This window comes from Emys orbicularis, chromosome 2, assembly GCF_028017835.1.
Source record: "Emys orbicularis isolate rEmyOrb1 chromosome 2, rEmyOrb1.hap1, whole genome shotgun sequence".
NCBI lineage: Eukaryota > Metazoa > Chordata > Testudines > Emydidae > Emys > Emys orbicularis.
The window spans coordinates 215,403,327-215,429,012 of NC_088684.1; the positions used below are offsets into that span (position 1 = coordinate 215,403,327).

The following is a 25,686-nucleotide window of genomic DNA, read 5'->3' on the forward strand; positions in this document are numbered from 1 at the left end:
AAAGATATTTAGGCTCCTAACTTTAATTGATTTCAGGAGAAGTTAGGAGTCTAAATACCTTAGATCTCGGCCTTGGCAACTTACTTAGGATTTACAGGCTCTGAGTTCTGTGAGCCACTTTATGACTGGGTGTGTTAACTAACGGACAACCTTCATTATGAGTAGCATACGGCTCGATAGTATTCATCAGCATGTATGTTTTGACAGGTTTCCATGCCCCATTTGGGCTTATTTCCAGCACTCCGTCCAAATTTCCGTTGGTGTCGAGGTTTGGCGCCATCAGCCATTCTCAAAAAAAAAAATTGATTATTTTTTATGTTTGAATAAGGGGAGTGTTGCATGCTTGTGCTTTGATACATTTGGTTACTTGTTTAGAGAAAAGGTTGAAAGAATAGAGTGAGAGAGCTTAAAGACTTAAAAAGAAAGCTTTGGTAAGGTTTAGAGAAAAAAGGAAAGAAAGATTGTTTGGTGAGGTTGAGTAAGGAAAGATGATTTTAAAGGCCTAGTTTGGCATGTTAATAAAGAATAGAAAGAGAACTTAAAGAAAAATAAAGATTTTTGTTTTTAAAGGGTTAGTTTGAAAGAACTAGAGGCAAGTTATTAAAGAGAAGCGAGATTTTTAGTGAGGTTTAGTAAGGAGAGGTGTTTTTAAAGGACTAGTTTGGTACGTTATTAAAGAATGAAAAATTTTGAGATAAATGTAAAAGGTGTATTAAATATAAGGGTAGGTTAAGAAAAGAGCATTTAAAAAGAGTTAAATAAATGAGAAACATATAAAGGAAACTGTTTATTAAACACATGGTAAAAATATAAAGGTTGGTTAAGAAAGAAACATTTAAAATGTTAAATATAAGGGTAGGTTAAGAAAAGAGCATTTCAAAACATTAAATAATATTGAAAAATATGTTTAAAAAGAGCACACATGGCAAAAAGGCATTTACTAAAGCAGAGACTGTTTAGTAAGCACATGGTAAAAAATATAAAGGCAGGTTAATAGAAAAGCGTTTAAACTATTAACTACAAGGATAGGTTAAGAAAAGAGCATTTAAAAAGAGTTAAATAAAAGAGAAACATATAAAGATAGGTTAAAAGAGAGAACAGGGCGAGAAAAGGGAAAAGAAAGCTCCTTTGCAAAGGGAAAAGATAGACAGCACGTGGCTGAGTTAGAGAGAGAAATCTTACCCTTCCAAGTGTTTCTGCGGAAAGAGGCAACTTATCAGGTTCAAAGCCCCCAGGCTTGTTATCACCGCCTTTGGATCGGCCCAATCAGATGTTGTTCTACAGCAGTGTCATAGAATTCATTTTCCTGAACCAATCCTATAGTCCCAAGGTTTTTAAACAAGAGCCATCTCTCCTCCCCCTTTAACTGCCTTATTCTTATCTAAAAAAACCAGACCCCAAGCATTTTTCCTGCCATGTAGCCCTTTTACATAGGGGCTTCAATAAAAGTTAAAACCATAAGCCCTTAGTAACAAACAATTTTAAAAGTTTCCCCTTATGTTTTAGACTAACATTGGTTATTTTTTAGTGAGGACAATTTGAAGCTGCAGCAAAACCCCTGTTAGCAAAAAAAGCATCTGTGAGTCAGTGGATCAGAAATAAGAAGGCTGCTTCTTCCACAAACTTTTTAACAAATGCAAGTAAAAGTTATATTAAGTCTTGTAAAGGGATAAACACTTAAAAAAACAAACTTATATGAAGACACATCCCTTTATTTACAGGTGTGTTTCAATAAAATAGAGCATGCAGAAACACCCCAGGTTTAAAACCACAGGTCCTTAGTAACAGACAGTTTATATTACCCTTATTCTGTAAACCAGTGGATCAGAGAGAAGAAGTTTGTTTCTTCCCCCACTTTTTAACAAACACAAGTGAAAGTTATATAAAGTTTTGTAAAGGAATAAACACTTTAAAAGACAAGCCTATCTGAAGACACATTTCTTTATTTAGCACTTTTACATATGTGTTTCAATAAAAAATGAGCATGCAGAAACATTCCAGGGTTAAAAACTCAGAGAACCTGTTTATAAAAGTAAATTATAGTAATAAAAAAGTTTTCTCCTATGTTTTAGACTAACGTTGGTCATTTTTTAGTAAGAACAATTTGAAGCAGCATGCTTTTTTAGCAAATCCACTGTTAGCAAAAACAGCGTCTGTGAGTCAGTGGATCAGAGATAAGAAGGTTGCTGCTTCGCCTGCTTTTCAACAAATACAAGTGAAAGTTATATTAAGTTTTGTAAAGGAATAATCACTTGAAAAGACAAACCTATATGAAGAAATAGCCCTTCATTTAGCACTTTTGCATATGTTTCAATAAAAAAAGCGCATGCAGAAGTAGGGTTACCATTCGTCCGGATTCTGCCAGACATGTCTGGCTTTTTTGAGTTAAAAATAGCGTCCGGGGGGAATTTGTAAATGTCTGGATTTCCCCCCCATGCAGAGCGCGCGCGACTGACAGGACAGCCGGCTGGATGGTGCCACTCACACGGGGCTCTGGCAGCCAGAGCCCCTCCTCCGCATCCCCCTCCTCTCCCCTGCAACTTGAGATCACTCCCCTCCTCTCTCTCCCTCCCTCCCCCTCCCTGCATTCGCAGATCGCCGGCCGGCCGGCCGTTCGCATCGGGCCTCCAGCAGTCTCGAGCTCCTCCCCCTGCTCCTGCTCCCCCTCCCCTGCTGCCCAGCACGCCGCTCCACAGCACTCTGTTCTGAGCGGCACGGTAAGGGGGCCAAGGGGTCGGAGAAGGGGCAGGGAGGTTCTGGAGGGGGCAGTCAAGAGACAGGGAGCAGGGTTGGATGGGTGGGAGTTCGGGGAGGGGCTGTCTGGGGGTTGGGGGTGTAAGGTTTTGGGCAGTCAGGGTACAGGTAGGGGGTAGGGTCCTAGGGGGGCAGTTAGGGTGGGGGGGTCTCAGGAGGGGGCAGTTAGGGGACAAGGAACAGGGAGGCTTAGGTAGAGGGTGGGGTTCTGGAGGGCAGTTAGGAGCAGGGGTCCCAGGAGGGGGCAGTCAGGGGACAGGGAGCAGAGGGGTTTAGATGGGTCGGGAGTTCTGGGGGGGGCTGTCGGGGGGGGAGTGGTTGGATGGGGTGTGGGAGTCCCTGGTGTCTGTCTGGGGGTGGGGGTGTGGATAAGGGTTGGGGCAGTCAGGGGACAGGTAGGGGGTAGGGTTCTAGGGGGCCAGTTAGGATGGGGGGAGGGTCTCAGGAGGGGGCAGTCAGGGGACAGGTAGGGGATAGGATCCTAGGGGGCCAGTTAGGATGGGGGGGAAGGTCTCAGGAGGGGGCAGTCAGGGGACAAGGAGTGGGGGGGAGGGTTAGGGGTTCTGAGGGGGGCGGGAATTGGGAGGGAGTGGAAGGGGCAGGGGCGGGGCTAGGGCAGGATGGGGGCGGGGCTGGGGCGGGGCTCCTCCCGTCCTCTTTTTTGATTGTTGAAATATGGTAACCCTATGCAGAAGCACCCCAGGCCTAAACCCACAAACCCTTACTAAGAAAAAGGTTTTAAAAGCTTTTCCTCATGTTTTTAGTAAGAACAATTTGAAGCAGCCTTTTTAAGTTAGTGGATTAGAAAAGAAGAAGACCACTTTGAAAATCAAGTCTAGCTGAAGAAACAATTTTTCATTTAGCTCTTTTGCATATGTGTTTCAATAAAAAGTGAGCATGCAGAAACAACCCAGGGTTAAAAACACAGAAAACCTGTTTATAAAAGTAATGTATAATAATAAAAAAGTTTTCCCACTATGTTTTAGACTAGCACTGGTCATTTTTTAGTAAAGACAATTTGAAACAGCATGCTTTTGCAGCAAAGCCACTGTCAGCAAAAACAGCCTCTGTAAGCCAGTGGATCAGAGATAAGAAGGCTGCTTCTTTGCCTGCTTTTTAATGTATACAAGTGAAAATAATACTAAGTTTTGTAAAGGAATAAACACTTTAAAAGACAAGCCTATATGAAGACAGAGCCCTTTATTTAACATGTTTACATGTGTGTTTCAATTTAAAAAAAAATGAACATGCAGAAAACACCCAGAGTGAAAACCACAGAACTTTAGTAACAGCTAGTTTATATTCCCCTTATTCTGTGTTGGGGCTGACCGCAAGTTAACTTGGCCTGTTGTTACAGAATGGTTTGGGGGGAGCTAGTAGTGAACTGGCTTTGACCAGCCGGGCTGGCTTTCAGCCACTCAACTAAATTAAAAAAAAATTACATATAAAAATAAAAACCCATAGTGTTTCCTGCCAGAGCTTGCTTGTGGATGTACACGCCCCTCCTTAAAAAATAACAATAAAAAATGGCTATGCAAATTGCTTTAGACGAACAGTCTCACCTATGGACCCTGGCCTTGTGGGTGCCCAGAAAGTCTCCACACTGGAGCAGCGCCTCCTATGAGCCCTCAAGGACAAGGCTGGAGGGTTTGGGACTGTCCATAGCAGAAGGGGCGTAAGCATTGATTCTTGCTTGCTTGGTTGGTTGCTAAAAAGCACGTATTTAGTAACGCATAAAGGCTGGGAAGCTTATTATACTTTGGCAATAAAACCGGTTATACTTATGCACCTGGTGTGGCTTCATTAAGTGTATCCGAGCCCCCACTTTGGCTCAAAATTCTGTAATCCAGTGGATCTGAGATAAGTTTATTTTCCTCCCCACTTTTTAACAAATCCATGCGAAAGTTATATTAAGCCTTCATTTTAGGACTTTTAGATTTAAGTATGAATTTTTCTGTTGCATTAACAGAATGTTTTTATCTTTAAATGTTTGCAACCCATATGCTGAGACACAGGCACAAGCTCTTGTGGTTTTTTTGGGTCCATAGATTTTATTAAATTATTAAAATAATACAAAAAATACAAGAAAAAATTAGCTTATGTAAAAAAAATTAGCTGTTTTTTTTACCAGAGATAAGGAGTCTCCCCCACACACATACATACACACTTTTCTACACCCCTCCCCCTTTTTTTCCCTAATGTTTTTTAAAATCTAAACCGAGGACAAACAATTTTTAAAAAAAGCCACAGCCACAGAGATCAGGCCATGGGGGTAAGAAAGCTGTCCTGAGTTTTAGGGGGAATGTTGATAACTCTTTTAGTGAAACAAAACTATATAAGGCCCTGAGAAACCCCTCCATTTTGTCTTCACCTGGCTCAGAAGATAGCCTCTCCATCCCAAAGAGATGCACAAAGGACAGTAACTACGGGGGTGTGAGTGATTGCTGGACCAAGACTAGGTGGAAGTCTAGTCTGTTAAAGAAGCTTATTGGAACATCTCTGAGGGTGAGATTTACCTGCATTTAGTTTCCTACTGTATTAGGCTTAGACTTCCGTGTTTTGTTTTATTTTGCTTGGTAACTTACTTCATTCTGTCTGTTATTACTTGGAACCACTTAAATCCCACTTTTTATATTTAATAAAATCACTTTTTACTTATTAATTAACCTAGAGCAAGTATTAATACCTGGGGAAGCAAACAGCTGTGCATATCTCTTTATCAGTGTTATAGAGGGTGAACAATTTATGAGTTTACCCTGTATGAGCTTTATACAGAGTAAAATGGATTTATTTGGGATTTGGATCCCATTGGGAACTGGGTATCTGGGTGTTGGAGACAGGAGAACTTCTTAAGCTATTTTCAGTTAAGCCTTCAGCTTTTGGGGGATGTGGTTCAGACCTGGGTCTGTGTTTGTAGCAGGCTAGCATGTCTGGCACAACCAGGCAGGGTATTGAAGTCCCAAGCTGCCAGGGAAAATGGGCTGAGAGGTAGTCACAGCACATCAGGTGGCAATCCCAATGGGGTTTCTGTGACCCAACCCGTCCTATCACTGGTTTAAAAAATAAGGGGAATATAAACTGTCTGTTACTAAGGCAGGGCCGGCTCTAGGCACCAGCAAAACAAGCTGGTGCTTGGGGCGGCACATTTTTAGGGGCGGCATGGCCGGCGCCAGAATGCCGCCCCTAAAAATGTGCCCCGGCCGCCCTAGCTCATCTCCGCTGCCGCTCGTGCGCCGCTACTCGCCCTCCCTCCCAGGCTTGAGAGCCTGGGAGGGAGGGGGAGAAGCGGCGCCCGCGCCGCAACCACTCGGAGTCTCCCCCTCCCTCCCAGGCTCTCAAACCTGGGAGGGAGGGGGAGATCCCGAGCGGCCGCGGCACGCGAAACAGTTGTTTCGCGCGCCGCTGCTCGCCCTCCCTCCCAGGCTTGAGAGTAATTAAAAAACGGGGGGGGGGGGGCGGCCAAAATTGTTTTTGCTTTGGGGGCAAAAATCCTAGAGCCGGCCCTGTACTAAGGACCTGTGGTTTTAAACCTGGGGTGTTTCTGCATGCTCTATTTTATTGAAACACACCTGTAAATAAAGGGATGTGTCTTCATATAGGTTTGTCTTTTAAAGTGTTTATCCCTTTACAAGACTTAATATAACTTTTACTTGCATTTGTTAAAAAGTTTGTGGAAGAAGCAGCCTTCTTATCTCTGATCCACTGACTCACAGATGCTTTTTTTGCTAACAGGGGTTTTGCTGCAGCTTCAAATTGTCCTCACTAAAAAATAACCAATGTTAGTCTAAAACATAAGGGGAAACTTTTAAAATTGTTTGTTACTAAGGGCTTATAGTTTTAACTTTTATTAAAGCCCCTATGTAAAAGGGCCAGATGGTGGGAAAAATGCTTGGGGTCTGTTTTTTTAGATAAGAATAAGGCAGTTAAAGGGGGAGGAGAGATGGCTCTTGTTTAAAAACCTTGGGACTATAGGATTGGTTCAGGAAAATGAATTCTATGACACTGCTGTAGAACAACATCTGATTGGGCCGATCCAAAGGTGGTGATAACAAGCCTGGGGGCTTTGAACCTGATAAGTTGCCTCTTTCCGCAGAAAACTTGGAAGGGTAAGATCTCTCTCTCTAACTCAACCATGTGCTGTCTATCTTTTCCCTTTGCAAAGGAGCTTTCTTTTCCCTTTTCTTGCCCTGTTCTCTCTTTTAACCTATCTTTATATGTTTCTCTTTTATTTAACTCTTCTTAAATACTCTTTTCTTAACCTATCCTTGTAGTTAATAGTTTAAATGCTTTTCTATTAACCTCCCTTTATACTTTTTACCACGTGCTTACTAAACAGTCTCTGCTTTAGTAATTTCCCCTTTTTTGCCATGTGTTCTTTTTAACCTATTTTCCAATATTAGTTAGTGTTTTGAAATGCTCTTTTCTTAACCTACCCTTATATTTGATAGTTCAAATGTTTCTTTCTTAACCTGCCTTTATATTTTTATCATGTGCTTACTAAACAGTTTCTGATTTAGTAAATGCCTTTTGCCGTGTGTGCTCTTTTTAAACCTATTTTTCGATATTATTTAATGTTTTGAAGTGCTCTTTTCTTAACCTACCCTTATATTTAATATTTTAAATGTTTCTTTCTTAACCAACCTTTATATTTTTACCATGTGCTTAATAAACAGTTTCCTTTATATGTTTCTCTTTTATTTAACTCTTTTTAAATGCTCTTTTCTTAACCTACCCTTATATTTAATACACCTTTTACATTTATTTCAAAGTTTTTTATTCTTTAATAACATACCAAACTAGTCCTTTAAAATCACCTCTCCTTACTAAACCTCACTAAAAATCTCTCTTCTCTTTAATAACTTGCCTCTATTCTTTCAAACTAACCATTTAAAACCAAAAATCTTTATTTTTCTTTAAGTTCTCCCTCTATTCTTTAATAACATGCCAGACTAGGCCTTTAAAATCATCTCTCCTTATTCAACCTCACCAAACAATCTTTCTTTCCTTTTTTTCCTCTAAACCTTACCAAAGCTTTCTTTTTTAATCTTTAAGCTCTCTCACTCTGTTCTTTCAACGTTTTTTCTCTAAAAAAGCAACCAAATGTATCAAAGCACAAGTGTGCAACACTCCCCCTATTCAAACATAAAAAATAATCAATTTTTTTTTCAAAATGGCTGACGGCGGCAAACCTCGACAGCAATGGAAACGGGAATGGAGGGTGGGAAATAAGCCCTGAATGGGGCATGGAAACCTGTCAAAAATACATGGTGATTAATACTATCAAGCCGTATACTACTATTCTGGCATCTCCTAACTTTTCAGTTCAAGACTTTGGAACTTAATAATCTTTTCATGTAGGATTTATCTCTAAGTAATATTTTTGGTTAAACAGGCCAAGCAAACCAGAGATTGTACAATGTTTAACCATCAGTGAGAGGACATGGATTAAGCACTAGAAGGAATAGTGTCCCTTTGATGCATGCAGATGGTGCCATAGAATGTCCCTGGGGAACTGTCCAGCAAAATACCTCCTGAAACATTGTACAGCCACAAAGCTAAATCCCAACCTATGAGGAAAAAACAAAACAAAAGATCTGTGCAGTAATAACTATTCTCTGTGCTTTGCTCCTCCACTGAAACTGTCATTGCAGATGAAGTGGCAAACATCACACCCCAAACTTTTGTCTTTTTTCAAATATATTACAGTTGTTCAAAACACTACAGTTTCCAAGAGTGCTACTACAAGGCAAGAATGTGTGTAGCCTTTGCTCAGTCATGCAAGAAGACTCAGTATTTGAAACCTTTTAATTTGTTTTCTGCAAACATTTGTATTAATTGTTTGTTTTGGTTAGCAAGAATGTTTCCAGAAACTTGGGCATAGGAGTCCATATAACAATACACACTAGAGAGTACTTAGTCAAGCCCTACTGTTTATAAGAGTTGCAGTCATCCAATCAGGGAGACGAAACAATGCCCTGTGAGTTGGGTGATCAATTGGAAAGCACAAATAGTGAATTTTAGTAAATATTCAAAGCTACAGTCATAGTGAATAATTCATGAGAAACCCATAAGCTGAAATACTTTGTACAAAACCTTTAAATAATTTTGAATAACTATTGAATATTTATAAATAGTAAAATTGTTCACAGATAATTTGCAAACAGATACTAATAGTTTGCCTCATTTTGACAGTTATTGATGGAAAAGATCTATTAAATCATTGATTACAACCAAATTTCAAACTCCAGATAATAGGCATTTCTGATGCTAAGGACATACCACATTAGAGTTCAGGCAAAAGGCCGTCGCAATAAGAGGAAATAAAATCTTGAATCAAGTGAATCATTTTAACCCAATATTACATTTTGGCAGAAACCAGTAATTAGAACAAGATAATCAATGCTAACTGCAGATACTGTACATTCAAAATAGACACTGGAGAGTGTCTTTTTTTGACAAAAGTTTTACAGCATGAGAATATAGCCCAACAAAGACAATGGTTTTGAAATTATTTGATGCCATGCAGGGTGGTGTTTCAATATCAGTTTATAGATTTGTGAATTTTCTTACAGGTTATCAACTGAGAATAACGTGCGGAATATTTCTTGGATGGTAGAGAACAGTGCTCTGCTTTAATTCAAAGTCTACATTTTTCATTGCTTGGAATTGATCTGAATTGCAAGAGAGGTGAAACTTGCCATTTCATCCTACAAAGTCAATTCTAGTGCAGCATTGTCTAATCACCTCTTCCACATTTTCCTAATTAACAGGTAAGTCACCTATTTCTTGTATGCAAGGATATTATCATGACAAGAACAAGAGAGCCCAATTCTCATTCACACTAAAACCACTTTACCTTGCTCTGACAGTGTAAAAGGGCCTTAAAGTAAAAATAAATTATATTCATATTCACTTTCTTCAAGGCTCCTTTGCATGACTAGAGCAGTTTAAAATGGCCTGGGTGTAAATGAGAATAAGGTCAAAGACTTAAAGGAACAATTTTGTTAAATAAAGAATGCGGGCCTTATTCTCATTTAGACTTATGGATTCTGTTTTCAAGGGTTTATTTTTAGCAGTTTTTTAGTTTTATGTAGATGTCCAAAAATTAGGGTTGTTCGGGGCTCTCTTTCTATATACTGTAATGAGTAATGTCTTTTTTCAGAACCAAAGTAAACCAAATACAGAAGCACAGAGTGGTTGGTTAATGTGAGAAATGAGAAAAATTGTTGAAAGAATAATTTGCAACAACTAATATGTTTGGCAAATTTTGCTTGTGGAATGCTACTTAGATGCTGTCCACCACAGCCTACCAATGCACACCCACTCATGGCTTATTGCTGTTGTGTGAGCTAGTGACATCTGAATGTGGGTAGGAAACCTGAAAAACAATAAGCGTTTCCTCTAGATAGGCCCTTTTTTAATGGTGCTCTTTTTGTCTCATTCTGACACTTCTGAAAACCACTTAAACGCACTTGTAACAAACCAGCTGAGAACTAGCTGCCTTTGCGATTAGTCATCAGCCAGCTCTCAGTTGTGTCATGGTACTGACATAGTTTACTGAAGATGAAAAATATTTCTCATACATAATGCATATGGAAACCAATATTTAACAAATAGTGGAGGTATCAGAGCGTCTCAAAAAAAGGGTTGCAATCATCTTTTATAATGGGAAGCATTAGGCAACTTAAATATGGAAGTCACTGCCAGCTTCCCAATAATATTGTGATAAAATATGTTTTAGTCCATCTCTTTAGTTTCTACCATCTCTTTCTTCATCCAGGACAGTACAAGATGGATGCAGGAACTGACACGACAACCTATGATTATGATCTTGACTCAGAACCATGCCAAAAAGCTGATGTCAAAAAATTTGCATCCCTGTTTCTGCCACCGCTTTATTCTTTGGTGCTGATATTTGGCCTGGTGGGAAATGCGCTAATTGTGCTGATCCTGATAAAATACAAGAAGCTGAGAAGCATGACTGACATCTATCTGCTGAATCTGGCAATTTCCGATTTACTCTTTATTCTTTCCTTACCATTTTGGGCTTATTATGCAGCACGTGAATGGGATTTTGGAAATGCAATGTGTAAAATTCTTTCAGGGGTCTATTATGCTGGCTTCTATAGTGGAATTTTTTTCATAATACTTTTGACAATAGATAGATATCTGGCCATTGTCCATGCAGTGTTTGCTTTAAAAGCTAGGACAATTACCCATGGTATCTTCACAAGTGTTTTCATTTGGGGTGTTGCAATATTAGCCTCTCTTCCAGGGTTTATATTTCACAGTGTTCAAAAGGAAGGTGATAATTGGACCTGCAGCTCTCATTATCCATCAGATTCCAAAATCAAATGGAAGGAATTCCTGATTTTAAAGATGAACATCCTGGGACTTGTCATTCCACTGGTCATTATGATCTTCTGCTATTCAGAGATTATAAAAACATTAGTGAGATGTAGGAATGAGAAAAAACATAAGGCAGTCAGGCTTATTTTTATCATAATGATTGTTTATTTTATCTTCTGGACACCATTCAACATTGTTGTTCTCATATACACTTTTCAAGATTCATTTTCCCTAAATAACTGTGAGAGCAGCAGGCAGCTGGAGCTAGCAATCCAAGTGACAGAAGCAATTGCAATGATCCACTGTTGTATCAACCCCGTGATCTATGCCTTTGCTGGTGAAAAGTTTAGGAAATATCTTTATACCTTTTTCCAAAAACACATTGCAATCTACCTCTGCAAACACTGTCCAGCTCTTCATGGTGATAAATTAGAACGGGTTAGCTCCACATACACTCCTTCCACTGCAGAGCATGATATCTCCATTGGTTTGTAAAGTGCGTTAGAAATGTAGCCAATAAAAGTTTCATTGTCCTTTTTACTTAAAAGGTTGTGCAATTAAACAAAACTCTTATGGTCATCGCATTAAGACCTGGACAGTTACCAATCACAGTAATTAATTTTTTTGTGACATTGCACTATTTTTCATTTTTCATAGGGAATATTAAAAATCCCACAGGAAAATTCAAATACTACAGTTTGTTAAGGATCCACTGTAACATGGCACCCAATGTAGTATGATTTTGCTCTTTAAACCTGGACTCTGATCAAAGAACTATTTCCTCAGGAAATATAATTCAGAAGATGGCTTGAAGAGGGCAAGGAACAAGGTTTTTCTTCTCTTCTCTCAAGATCCATTTACCTATATGCAAAACCACAAGAAAAACTTTAGGAGGAAGGCATCCATGGGAGGACATTATAGCCATTTACATGGGGCTCGATGCACCTTTTTTCTTCAATATTCAACATTAATGGAACATTTCAGGAAAAAAAAACTTTGCAGCAAAATCATAAAAGGTTCTAAAATTCCCACTAATTTTATAAGTTAGCGTTTTTTCATAATATAATCAAGTACCCATCGGAGGTGGGGAGGGTTTATTTACAATTACACTGATACCTTGTTTTTCCTATAGGGTTTGAAGAGCTGTTAAATCTTCATAAAACAGAGATTTTGATAAACAGGGATTGTGCACACTTCTGTTAAGGGATATGACTGACCTTCTGTTAACCAGAATTGTGTTAAGCAGGGGTATCCTATTAGCTGGGGGCTGTCTGTTTAAAATAATCCTTTCCCCTGGACTATTGCATTCAGTTATTTTGATTTCACATGAGTAAGAGCTGGCAGGATCAGATCCCAATATCTTAGCACTTACACATTGCTTTGCAGCCTCACACCTCTGTACATAACTAGTTATTCATCCTGAGGACAGCCCTGTGAGGTAAATATCTGCAGTATTACAAAGTGAAGGCAGAAAATTACTCTCACGGTAAACTTCCTTTTATGGAAAAAAATATTTTCTGCACGTTTGCACTAATGTGAAAGCACCTTTTTAATACCAAATGCATGTCAATGTTATGTTTATAGATCTATTTCAGTTTTACTGAGCTTTCTCCATTTCCATTTTTATTGGGGTGTGAATTCTGATGCTACGATTTTATGCTTCTTTCTCTTTCCACATTAATGCAAGTTATTAATAAAATCATTGTTTGAAAAGCTCCATATACTGAATGTTTCTCATTGTCTTTGTGGGAAAGAGCCTTCAGCTCTGGATCCTGGGAAAGTGCAAGGATTGCTCCTTACATGGACACCAAGGGAAGGCACATAACCACAAAGGGGTTGGAGAGGAAGTGGAGTCATGGACCAGAACCCTCCCCCACACCAGCCCACAGGGAAATGAAACCTACTGGGTATAGAGCTGGTGCGCTATCCTAAAAGATGTTGCAGCTGGGACAGCCCCCATTCACCGAGAAATTTGAGGAGGGATTTGGTACTTGACCTTTGAAAATAATTTTTTATTTTATTTTAGGGGGCAAATATCAGTTTGGGTGGGTATTATAAAGCAGATGGAGTGAAAGTGAGTGAGGAAAAATTATATAGCACTGAGGAGCAAACTGGATTCTCCCACAAGCCAGCTCTGGCCACTGTACTATCACTTTGTGCCGCTTAGGTGGTATAAGATGACATTAGCCAACCAGAGAATCTGGCCCTTAAAGTTTTATATCTACAGAGTATTAAGTATTTAAAATTAAACATGAATAAGTGCCTGTTGCTCTACATCCCTCTCCATGTTCCCTTCTCTGTCCCCACCATTCCTCTGCCTCCCCTTCATGCTCTTCCCAATCTCCTGCACCCTACTTCTATGTAGCCCAGTCCTCTGTACCCCCGCTTCATCCCCTCTCAATCTCCTGCCAATCTCAATGTATTCCTCCTCCCTGAGAGCCTCTCACTCCAAGACCAGGTAACGTGGCTCTCTGACATCCACTCCCTGCCCTAGTGAGTCTCAAACTTTCTGCTATCATGCCTCACTTTTACTGAAGCAAATGTGCTCAGTCCCCACCTTCGGGTGAGTTAGAGACAACATTCACATATAGCAATAATTAATGCAATACTAGAAGGGCAAAGGATATAAACTCACACTAGCATTTACTTCGCAACATTTCAGTGAGATGAATGAGCCTGAAGAGCAACTGGGGTCTCGGGAGAGAAATGGGCCTAAGGGAGGTACAAGCTGGGGATAAAGGAACTCACAGGGAAGAAGCTGGGGGTGCTGAATGGGTGTGGGGGGACTGAGACTCCGTCTCCTCTATGCCAGCAAATCATTGAGATAGCTGGTGGCAGATGCACAGGAAATCTATCAGAAAATACCATGCAGTAATTTGCATTTTTCAAGATAGTCAAAAAGTAGGATATGAGTTTCAGGCCCCACCCAGACTCCACCGTGGGGCTGGCCCTATGTTTTTGGAAAGCCTACCCTAACCACAGTCCACATCCTTTCCAGTGCACAACTATCCTCACTATGCCCCTTCCTGGACTCCTGTCATTCGATTTACTATCTCTTTAGTGATAACTAGATGGATCTATCTTGATGAATTGATGACCTACATTGATAGACCTCTGATCACATATTTTTTCATATATACGAACTGGTGTGGTTACTGGGAAAAACACAGGTCTGTATGTTTATTTCACTGTGATCTCGGATTACAAAGCTTAATAATTAAAACATCAAAAAACAACAGTTTTGGAAGGGATATAAACTCTTATGCAGGACATAAGCCAAGCTCTAATTATTGAGGTTTAGGAAGAAATGTTACCTGTGGGCAGGTTTCTCCTCAATTGCCCACCACAGGCTTTCTTGCACCTTCCTCTGAAGCAGCAGGTGCTGGCCGCTACTGGAGACAGGATACTTGACTAGACAGACCACAGGTCGTCTGATCCAGGCTGGCAATTCCTATGTTTCTAGAAAGAGACAAGCCTCTTTTCTTTCATGTTTCCTACTTTTTTCATCTTGAAAAACAAAGTCCTTCCCTTACTCGGGAAAAACTCGACACCTGTGGCAGATTTGGAATTGCCTGTGATTGTTTGTGAATATGTTAAAGATAATTTCTAACGGTAAGTTTGATTATAGTAAGAGGGTTTATTGTATGGATACATGGGGTAAATTCAAGAAGAGATTGACTGCCCTAGGCAGGAAAGAGTATTATGGCTCCAGATATTTATAAACCCCATATTTATATGGCTCCCTCTATTTATAAACCCCTCCCATTCCCCATGAGTTCCCTTTGGTTCCACTCTCAGAAAGAGACTCTGGGTGTGTCCTGCCAATCTGCTTGCTCACAATGGAAATCATCAAAGTAACTTCAAACAGCTAAGGAGCACACCTAGTGCTTGCCACACCCAATTTCTGGATATCATGCGTGCCTCTGGCAAGTGAGGCACAGAGAGTCCCCCAAATGAAAAACAAGAAATTATGTATCCTTCTAACTCTTTCTTCCCTTATTCACACCACTACATGCTGCAATGCTAAGAGTGGGTTACAAACAAAACCAAACTCTTTCTATAATTATAGCTTTGGATTGTGAAACCTAAGTCCCACCACTAGGATTTCAAAATCTATACATCTGTGCTTTAACGCACTTTTTATAGGAGCATTTGAAAGTCCTTTTTAGAAAAGAAGAACTGCTTAATTTTTTTAAAGTAACAATGATTTGTTCACTCAAAGTCTGCTAAACGTATGAATATTGTATCCTTCTTCACACAGGAAGGGGTGTACGCCTGCCCTGTATTTGTTATGTGCAAAACTGATTTATGCAGTGCAGCCAGTCTAAAAGACTAAGACATCAGTGGCACTTCTTAGACATTTGGTAAGTCATCTTTCATCTGTTTTTAGTATTTATACATTTATTAGTTGCTTATGTAGATTAAGAGGTAACATAAATGCCTATATCTGTAAACAGAGTATAGTATTTGCTAAGTCATTTGTTAGTGGATTCACCTATAAAAATAACAATTGAGAAGGGCAGGGGGAATATACTGGAATGAACTATTTTAAAGGGATATAACAATTAGAAGTGTTCAGAAGGGAAACCAAATAAGCAATGAGGCAAATTTCCAGGGGCTATAGTGGATGAGATTGCAATGGAATAAGATATCTCTGTAACAATTGAATTGAACAGAAAAGATTTTTCTGTCAAAACTTTGATACTAGTTGTATCAAGAAGAAAAATCTGTTTTGAAAACACAATAATGGACCAGATTTGCAACTGGTATAAACTGGTGTAGTTTCACTGAAGTCAGTGGAGCTACACGGATTTGTATAAGCTGAGGAACTATTCTGATACTGGGAAAATATCGGTTTGAAATCTGAGAATGTGAGCACATTAAAAATAAAATCCTTCAGACCAAATCTAGAATATATAATCTTTTCAGCACACCATACAAATGGTCTGATTTTACAGTCCTTCACAGTGATATGAAATCAGTTTTGCTTTAATAAAGATTGTAGGATTCAGTCCTGACTCCAAGATGCCAAGTGCACAACTCCTGTCATAATTAATGGAAATTGCATTCCTAAGTACCAATTTACCATTGAATATTAAAAGATGATCCCCTTTCTGTCCAGAAGAGAGGAGAATCTATCTGGCTAAGTCATATTTACACCTATCTCAGAATGACTGCAGAAACACTGGTATCGTAATTTAAACGCTGTGTGTGATGTGACCTATTTACATTCAATATGTATTTCTACAGGAAGTCCCGTGTAATTTAGCCATTTACTGTAAAGTTTTACTCCACATTCTAACATTTAAATTTTTAAATCTTTGCCATTTTTTTCAAAATAGCTCTGATCTGAACATTTCCGTGAAACTATTATCTGGCTTTGCTGATTTTTGTGTATGCTTAAGGCATGGAAGGCTTTTTAACTCAAAAGTAATAACGATTGGGTTAACTTGCACCAGACAAACAGAATTTTTGACAGACTGATCGCAAATTTCTGGGAAGAAATCGTAGTCTGTGGTCATGACTATACTTATACCCCATATTGTAGTGCTTTTCATCCTTAGGTCATATAGGAGTTTGTGGGTATGTGGGTACCTTCATCTCTCTTTTATAGATGGGGAAATTGATGCACAAAGAGGTGAAATGACTTGCCTAAAATCAAACAGCTGGTCAGTGGTAGAGCTAGAAATCAAACCCAGGTCATCTGACTCCTAGTTAAGTGTCTTAGGCACTAGATAACAGTTTCCTAAAAGAGTGGGAGAAATTGCTTCATGGGATACTGCATATAGGGATATGGTAATCCTGCTCTTTTAAAATTGGTAGGCACCCAACGGTGGTTATCAGTATCTGATGGATAGATACCAACCTCAGATTCAGATACTGTGGAGAGAGGTTTCTGAAGCAAGGAAAGGAGCTGGGCTAGTAGGAGGATTTTACTGGAACCAATCAGAAAGGAGGGAGAGAACAGGATTTAGGCAGTGAGGACAGGTTGGGGAGAAGAAGACAAGCACCAAGGTGATGTTCTCAGGATCCAGAGACAAAGTGGAGGGAGAAAGTGGGAGCAAGATACATACACATCACAAGGATGAGGCAGCAAGAAGCAGCTTTGATGACAAGGACAGAGTAGGGGCTATAACTAAAGAGTTTGCCACGATATCACTGTTTTGATGACATTTCAGAATCAGATTTGTATCAATCTAACAAAATGGCCAGACACTTGTACAAATCAGCTCCAAATCAGTTATTTGTCACATCTCTATTTGCTATCAGTACAAGCTTAAGATAAAGACACATGTCCACTATTTCTAACCAGTCTCAAATTCCATCACCTATTTCACAGCACCAGGGCTGGTGGAAGGATGTTTTGCGCCCTAGGCGAAACTTCCACCTTGCGCCCCTCCCCCGTCCCCGAGCCCCCGCCCTGAGGTGCTCCCCCCCGCGGCAGCTCCCCCCCTCCACCCTGAGGCGCCCCCCCGTGGCAGCTCCCCACCCCCCACCCTGAGGCACCCCCCCCCGCCCCAGCTCACCCCTGCCCCGCCTCCTCCCCGAGCACGCCATGGCTGCTTCACTTCTCCCACCTCCCAGGCTTGCGGTGCCAATCAGCTTAGGTGCCGCAAGCCTGGGAGGCGGGAGAAGTGAAGCAGCCACGGCGTGCTCGGGGAGGAGGCGGGGTAGGGGTGAGCTGGGGCGGGGAGTTCCCCTGCGTGCTGCCCCCCCCCCCTTGCTGCAGGCGGCCCTCCCCGCGCTCCACTGCCCCAGCTCCCTCCACCTAAATGCCGGCGGCGACCAGGGCGGCCGAAGATCTGGCCACCGCGGTTGCTGCCGAAGAAAATGGCACCCCCCAAATCCTAGTGCCCTAGGCGACCGCCTAGGTCGCCTAAATGGTTGCACCGGCCCTGCACAGCATCTGCTTTTGAAATGCTCCATTCTGCTGAGCAGGACTGCCATTTTATTCCCTAAACACCAGCAACTTATCTAAACTCCTCTCTCCTTGGTAATAGTTGTACCTGGTTAAGGAGAGTCATGTTGGTCATGAGCAGAACACACAATGGGAGTGGCTTGTTCTCCTTACTGGAGTTCTTGAAGCTAATTCAATTTCTTAAGTTGTTCAGACCATGGATACAAAGAATGGCCCCAATTCTGCAAATGACTGGGCAGGCAAATCAAACCAAATAGAAAAAATAAGCTATGGAGGGAAAAGGTTAGTGGCTACTTTTTGGAGAAGCTTCTTTTCTTAAAGTACTGTTAAAAGTGACTATATAAAAATACGATCTTTTAAACTCATTTGCTACCAATGTATCTGAGCCATAACAGCTTACTATACCAACAAAACCACATTTTTACTTTCACAATGACTGTAGAGTCAACACAGCTGTGGAACAATTGTCTCATGGGGAGAATGTGTAGAACTTTCTGAAAATCAGGCATCTTTAAAGGTGTCTCAAATTTGACACACAAAAATTGAAGCACCCAAAATCACTAGTAACTTTTGAAATTTTCGCCTATTTAGTTTTCAATAGAACTCAAATGTATTGCTATGCATGTGATTATAATAACTTTCCACAAGTAGTTTGACAAGGTCTTAATAAAAGCAGAATGGTCCAGTCAGATAAACAAAGAGACAAAATAGGTTAAAGGGGGCTAATGTCCAAAAAGAAAATAATTTTGTTCCCCATTGTGCATAATGCTACCTTTCTTAATGGCCATCCATAGGCCCATGTCCCTATCTCTATGATCCTAAAGAGTCAGGATGAGAGTTCCTGCAGACCAGCAAGATCCTTATGCAGATTCTATTGCAGCATAGTTCAGCCATACATCCTCACAGAGGGCAAAGGGTTGTGCTTCCTTGAACAAAAGTCCATGTCCTCTTAGCTGCTGCAAGTGCTTTCCTTGCAAAATCTTTTCTGAGGCAGTGTTTTTCAATCCGTGGGTCTGGTCAGCATCACCGACTGGGACGTTAAAAGTCCTGTCGGTGGTGCTGTCCAGCTAAGGCAGGCTAGTGTCTACCTTTTCCGATACCACGCTGTGCCCTGGAAGTTACCAGGGTCCGGCTTCTAGGCAGGGGGGCCACGGGGCTCCGCGCGCTGCCCCCGCTCCGAGCACCGGCTCCGCACTGCCAATGGGAACTGGGGGGGCAGTGCTACGCCTCTGCCTAAGAGTCAGACCGGTGCTAGCCGCTTCCAGGGCGCAGCGTGGTCCGCGGTGCACCCCAGCTGCGCCACTGACTGGGAGCCACCGGAGGTAAGTCTGCACCCCAACCCCGTGCCCCAATCCCCTGCCCCAGCCCTGAGTCCCCCCCCTTCCTGCATCCCAAACACCTCATTCCCGGCCCCACCCCAGAGCCTGCACCCCCAGCCCAGAGCCCTGACCCCCTCCTGCACCCCAACCCCCTGCCCCAGCCCTGAGTCCCCCCAACCCAGAGCCCCTCCTGCACCCCAAACCCCTCTTCCCCAGCCCCAGCCCAGATCCCTGACCCCCTCCTGCACCCCAATCCCCTGCCCCAGCCCTGAGTCCCCCCCAAACCTGGAATCCCTCCCTGCACCCCAAACCCCTGAGCCCTGGCCCCACCCCAGAGCCTGCACCCCCAGTCCAGAGCCCTGACCCTCTCCTGCACCCCAACCCCCTGCCCCAGCCCAGAGCCCCCTCCCACACCCTGAACCCCTCATTCCCAGCCCCACCCCTCAGACCTCACCCCCGCACCCCAACCCCAACCCTGAGCCCCACCCACACCCCAAACCCCTTATCCCCAGCTCCGTTGGGTCGCAGGCATCAACAATTTTCTTCAACTGGATCCCCAGAAAAAAAGTTTGAAAACCACTGTTCTAAGGCAATGGCTACACTACAGAGCTTACACCAGAGCAGCTGCATCACTGTAGCACTGCTAGTGCAGATGCTCTAAACCACTAGTTCTCAATCAGGGGTCTGGGGCCCCCTAGGGGCCTCAAGCAGTTTCAGGGGGGCCTCCAAGCAGGGCCAGCATTAGACTTGCTGGGGCCCAGGGCAGAAAGCTGAAGTCCCACTGCCTGGGGCTGTAGCCCAGGTCCCTGAGCCCTGTCACCCGGGGTTGAAGCTGAAGCCTGAGCAATGTAGCTTCATGGGGGTCCCTGTGGTGTGGGGCCCCAGGCAATTGTCCTGCTTGCTACCCCGTAACACCACCCTGGCTTTTATATGCAGAAAACTAGTTATTGTGGCACAGGTGGGCCGTGTTATTTTTATAGCATGTTTGGGAAGCATCGGAAAGAAAAAGGTTGAGAACCCCTGCTCTAAACCAATGGGAGGGAGCTCTCCCATTGACTTAATTACTCCAGCCCTCCCGAGTGGCGGTCGCTGTGTCGGTGGGAGAAGCTCTCCTGTCAACATAGCGCTGTCCACTCTGGTGCTTAGGTTGGTGTAACTTACATCACTGAGGGGGATGGATCATTCAAACCCTGAGCAACATAACTTATACCAACTTAAGCTGTAGACTGTACATAGCCTAACTCCCTGCTGTTAACTCTGCTCCCAGCACTTCAAATGCCACATAGTTTGTTACTATTCTTACACTTGGCCATACTTCGACCATGTGTTTAAGGGAATTATGCAGATGGGGCATATTGGGTTGGTGCCCCTATGTCTATAGTTATTTGACAATACAAAAAAGAAAACTGATATGAAGGAACTGTGACACTTCCCGGGGTACCCAGGGTCGTGAGGCACTTCCCCAGGCATAAGGAAGGCTTTTCTGTGCCTGCCATTGGTCAGTTCCCTCACTCCATTGGCCACGGACAACACAAGCACTCCCCTCTAGTCTTATGCAGGCTCTTCTCTCTCACTCCAGGTTAGAGATTGGCATACTCCAACCCCTGAGCCCTCCAAGCATCTCCCTGGAGTGTTTACCTCTGTTCCACTGGACACTCACAGATTTGCCGTTTCCAAAAAAACAATCACTCCAGCTTACCAGTTACACCTCTCATCACCACTCCATTGAACATACAGCAATTAGAGATGTTTATAGTGAAAACACGTAAAAGTTTATTTAACAAAGTATAGAGAGTCAAATAATAGCAAGTGGAAGTTTTGGAAACACATGGTTACAAATAAAATAAAATCACAACACGCATTCTAGAACCTAGACTTACATATCTAGATACTCTCTGTCTTATCAGCAATGCTCACCCAAAGTCCTTCCAGTCTTTTACAGCCAGGCTTGACTGTGATTGTCCATTCATGAGACAAGTCATGCTGTCACCTTGCCTCCTCAGGGAAAGATTCCAGTGTACGTCTGCATCTCCAGATGTACCCTACCAATCCATTGTCTTTTCTCATACAGATGATCCTCTGCTGCTATTTATTTCTTCCTGTACATTTTCTCTCTTGAAGATTCACAATCTCTTGACTATCATTTGGTTCAGTAGGCCAACAGGCATCTGTTGAGAGGCCTACAATGCCCAGTACACCCATGACCAGATAGAGAAATAAGCATCTGTTACCTCCTGATTGAAAGGAATATTCCTGAGGTATGTCACCTCCTGATGACCCACCCTAATCCCAAATCCTAATCCCTAATACCAAATCCTTAAGAATTTTAGTATAGTTACATAATGTTCTTAAATATTATCTGTACATACATTTTGCAATTATTATGATGACCAGTGGGCTACTGGCTCTCAGTAGAGAGCTCACATGTCGGTATAGGCGCAGAAACTAGGGATGCAGGGGTGCTGCAGCCCCCTCCAGGTTTTATGCGGGGTCCCGGCCGCCAGCCCCAGTCCCCAGCTGCTGGCCCCATGCCTAGGGCTCCATGCCAGGGGCCCTGCTCCCGGCCCCACACCCAGTGCCCCGCTCGCTGGCCCTGCACTCAGGACTTAGGTCCCGGCCATGGGACCTGCTCCCAGGCTGCTGGCCCCATGCCCTTGGGCCTGTGATACCCACACCTGGGGCTCCATGCCTGGCCCTCCACCCAGGGCCCCACTCCCAGCTGTGCACTGGAGCTCTGCTCTGGGGCGCCGGCCCTGCACCCCTCTCCCCCGCCACTGGACCCGTGCCCAGGGTCCCACTCCTGGCCCTGCATCCCGTTCCCAGGGCTCCACTCCCAGCCCCATGCCCGACCCCCCTGCTCCCAGGGCTCTGCTCCCAGGGCTCTGCTCCTGGCATCACGCCCTCCCCAGCCTTGGCCTCCTTACCCCATCTGAGTTCCCCCCTCTCCCAGAGACACAGCTCTGCTCCTGGCCCCAGCTCTGGGGGGTGGGAGGGACATGCACTGACGTAAGGGGGGCATGAGGTAAAAAGTAAAAACTGCTTTCAGCACTCCCACTATTAAAAGTGTTCCAGTGCCACTGATTGTTGGGGGAATTATTATGCATATATCTGATACAGGGGATCCCTGGAAAACTGAGTATCCCCTGTGCCCTCTGCCAGTTGGCACCAAGAGTCCCTGAGACACAGCAACTAAAAAAAGGCAACTATTTCATTGAAAAGCAACCCTTTCTCTTAAAGACAATGACACCTTAAATTCTGATCAGCTCTCTCAGTTATCTGCTTTTTAAGATCAGCTTGCTTCTGAATGGGCCAGTAATAATTTTAACCCTTTACTGCAAGATATCTCCATCTAGATAAAAATAACATATAATACTGTACATTAAGGGCCAGATCCTCAGTTGACATAAATTGGTATAGCTCCATTGACTTCAATGAAGTTAGGTGAACTTTCACCACCTAAAGATCTGGCCCACAAGCGTGTATAGTTCATGCATCTGTAGACTTGCAGTCATCAATCAGCAATATTTAAGGTTTTCAACTAAGTCAGAGCATTTTCATAAGTCTGGTCAACATTATATTTTACATATTTATATGATACAGGTATAATCATGTACTATTTACTGTCAAGGAAATAAAAAGATGAGACTGACCAGACTGAATGTCTCTTCCTACAAATGTTGTTTACATACGAACAAGGCTAAAAGAATGTTATTTAGGTTGCAAAATCAAAATATCGGAAACATCTGCATTATGGGTGCCTATGCAACTTTAATTTTGCCCCCTTGTGCATCCATCTTGTGCACTGACTGTGGAAAAGGTCCTGTGGGGAAAATGCATGGGGATCATGTAATTAAATACTGTAACACAATGTATGTGCACAAGTGGACAGAATTAAGGTGCCACAGGCAACAATAAATCTGGCATTTCCTAACTTTTGAGTACTTGACTTTGCAACCTAAATAATTTTCTAACAACTTAGTGTTTTATGTATTTTTCATTTTAGAAGGAAACAGATAAAACAAATTCAGTTATGTACAACTCTAACAATCCTTCTTTCATGTGTATTCAGCAGGGTTTGAATTCTTAAACTTTGGCATAGGCATACAGTTATCTACCATTTGAGCTACAGTAACTACCAGCAGGAGAAAGCTATCATCTGAGGGCACAACACATGTGTATGTGAACACCTGCATCAAGAGAGTGGCTCAGGGGAGCCTGGACTGCATCTTTGCCCACATCCTCCCAAGAGGTAGGGGAATTTCTGTCCCATGTAGTTCTTCCAGGTGGAAGCTGGGGGGAACAGGTTGCTGTGGCCACATGCTAGGTCTGGGTGGGTGGTTAGTGGGTAGCTGACCTGACTCTCCTGCTGCACCACAGCTGTTCTAACAGCTCCTACGCACTACCAGTGCAGTGGCTGCTGCTGCTGCTTAGGCAGCAGTGTAAGCCTGGTGCTTTAGGACAGTTGTTCTTAACCAGGTGTATGTGTACCCCGGGGAGATGCAGAGGTCTTCCAGAGGGTACATCAACTCATCTAGATATTTGCCTAGTTTCATAACAGGCTACATAAAATGCACTAGCGAAGTAAGTATAAATTGAAATTTCATACGGACAATGACTTGTTTATTCTGCTCTATATACTATACACTGAAAAATAAGTACAATATTTATATTCCAATTGATTCATTTTATAATTATATTGTAAACATGAGAAAGTAGGCAATTTTCAGTAACAGTGGGCTGTGACACTTTTGTATTTTTATGTCATAACACAGCAAACCCTAAACAGAATTTCATGGGGAAAAAGAAAAGGCACTTCTCTAGCCCTAAGGCTTTCTCCCCACTGCATTTCAAAGGCCTAGTGCAAATAATGGAAATCTCAGAGCTTCTCAAAAAAAAAAAAAAGATTGCAATAATCTTTTATAATAGGAAGTGTTAGGCAGCTGAAATATGGGGGTCACCACAAGCCACCAAAATTATTGTTTGTGGTAAAATTCCAATCTTTGTCTGAGTTTTAGTCCATCTCTTTAGTTTCTACCATCTTTTTCTTCATCCAGGACAGAACAAGATGGATGAAGAAACTGACATGACAACCTATGATTATTATACTGGCTCAGAACCATGCCAAAAAGCTGATGTCAAAAAATTTGCATCCCTGTTTCTGCCAACGCTTTATTCTTTGGTGCTGATATTCGGCCTGGTGGGAAATGCGCTAGTTGTGCTGATCCTGATAAAATACAAGAAGCTGAGAAGCATGACTGACATCTATCTGCTGAATCTGGCAATTTCTGATTTGCTTTTTATTCTTTCCCTGCCATTTTGGGCTTACTACGTAGCACATGAATGGGATTTTGGAAATGCAATGTGTAAAATTCTTTCAGGGGTCTATTATGCTGGCTTCTATAGTGGAATTTTTTTCATAATACTTTTGACAATAGATAGATATCTGGCCATTGTCCATGCAGTGTTTGCTTTAAAGGCTAGGACAGTTACCTATGGCATCCTCACAAGTGTTGTCACTTGGGGTGTTGCAATATTAGCCTCTCTTCCAGGATTTATATTTCACAAAGCTAAAAGAGAGTCATCTCATTTTACATGTAGTCCTCATTATCCATTGGGACAGGAAAGTAAATGGAAGCAATTCCAGACTTTAAAGATGAACATCCTGGGACTTGTCGTTCCACTGGTCATTATGATCTTTTGCTATGCCGAGATTATAAAAACTTTACTGAGATGTAGGAATGAGAAAAAACATAAGGCAGTCAGGCTTATTTTTATCATAATGATTGTTTATTTTCTTTTCTGGGCACCATACAACATCGTTATTCTCATATACACTTTTCAAGATTCATTTTCCCTAAATAACTGTGAGGGCAGCAGTCAGCTGGAGATAGCAATCCAAGTGACAGAAGCGATTGCAATGATCCACTGTTGTATCAACCCCGTGATCTATGCCTTTGCTGGTGAAAAGTTTAGGAAATATCTTTATACCTTTTTCCGAAACCGCATTGCAATCCATTTATGTAAATATTGCCCATTTCTCTATGCTGAGGCACCTGACCGAGTTAGTTCCACATACACCCCATCTACAGGGGAGCAGGAATTCTCAGCTGCATTGTGAAGGGTGTCTAAGAAAAAAGTTACATTCACTTTTGTGGAAACAGTTGTGCAAAGGACCAAAACACTTTGAATACTTGGCTTTAAAGAGGCCACTAAAGGGGTACCTACGCAATATAGATGCACATGTGTTTTCTCCCAAAAAAAACAGCATTTGTTCATACAAATGTGTATTTGTACATTTAAAAAGGGGGTGTGCATACCTAACTACTTACTTGGATATATAAATTT

The 25,686-nt window shown here is 42.2% G+C and overlaps 2 protein-coding genes across 4 annotated transcripts; both read left to right on the top strand.

Moving 5' to 3' along the window:
* Window positions 1-2,627: 2,627 nt before the first annotated feature.
* LOC135875041 (C-C chemokine receptor type 5-like) lies at window positions 2,628-12,824 on the top strand. 3 transcript variants are annotated; one of them, XM_065400020.1, is made up of 4 exons: window positions 2,628-2,717; window positions 6,766-6,860; window positions 9,327-9,524; window positions 10,535-12,824. In XM_065400020.1, exon 4 carries the CDS (start codon window positions 10,546-10,548, stop codon window positions 11,596-11,598), a length of 1,053 nt encoding a protein of 350 aa, XP_065256092.1. In that variant the 5' UTR covers window positions 2,628-2,717; window positions 6,766-6,860; window positions 9,327-9,524; window positions 10,535-10,545; the 3' UTR covers window positions 11,599-12,824. The 3 variants fall into 3 exon arrangements, with proteins under 3 accessions (XP_065256092.1, XP_065256094.1, XP_065256093.1); XM_065400022.1 differs by lacking the exon at window positions 6,766-6,860; XM_065400021.1 differs by lacking the exons at window positions 2,628-2,717; window positions 6,766-6,860 and adding an exon at window positions 5,186-5,259.
* Window positions 12,825-23,535: 10,711 nt separating this feature from the next.
* On the top strand, window positions 23,536-25,459 carry LOC135875028 (C-C chemokine receptor type 5-like). Its single transcript, XM_065400008.1, has 2 exons — window positions 23,536-23,590; window positions 24,396-25,459. Exon 2 carries the CDS (start codon window positions 24,407-24,409, stop codon window positions 25,457-25,459), a length of 1,053 nt encoding a protein of 350 aa, XP_065256080.1. The 5' UTR covers window positions 23,536-23,590; window positions 24,396-24,406.
* Window positions 25,460-25,686: the final 227 nt, after the last annotated feature.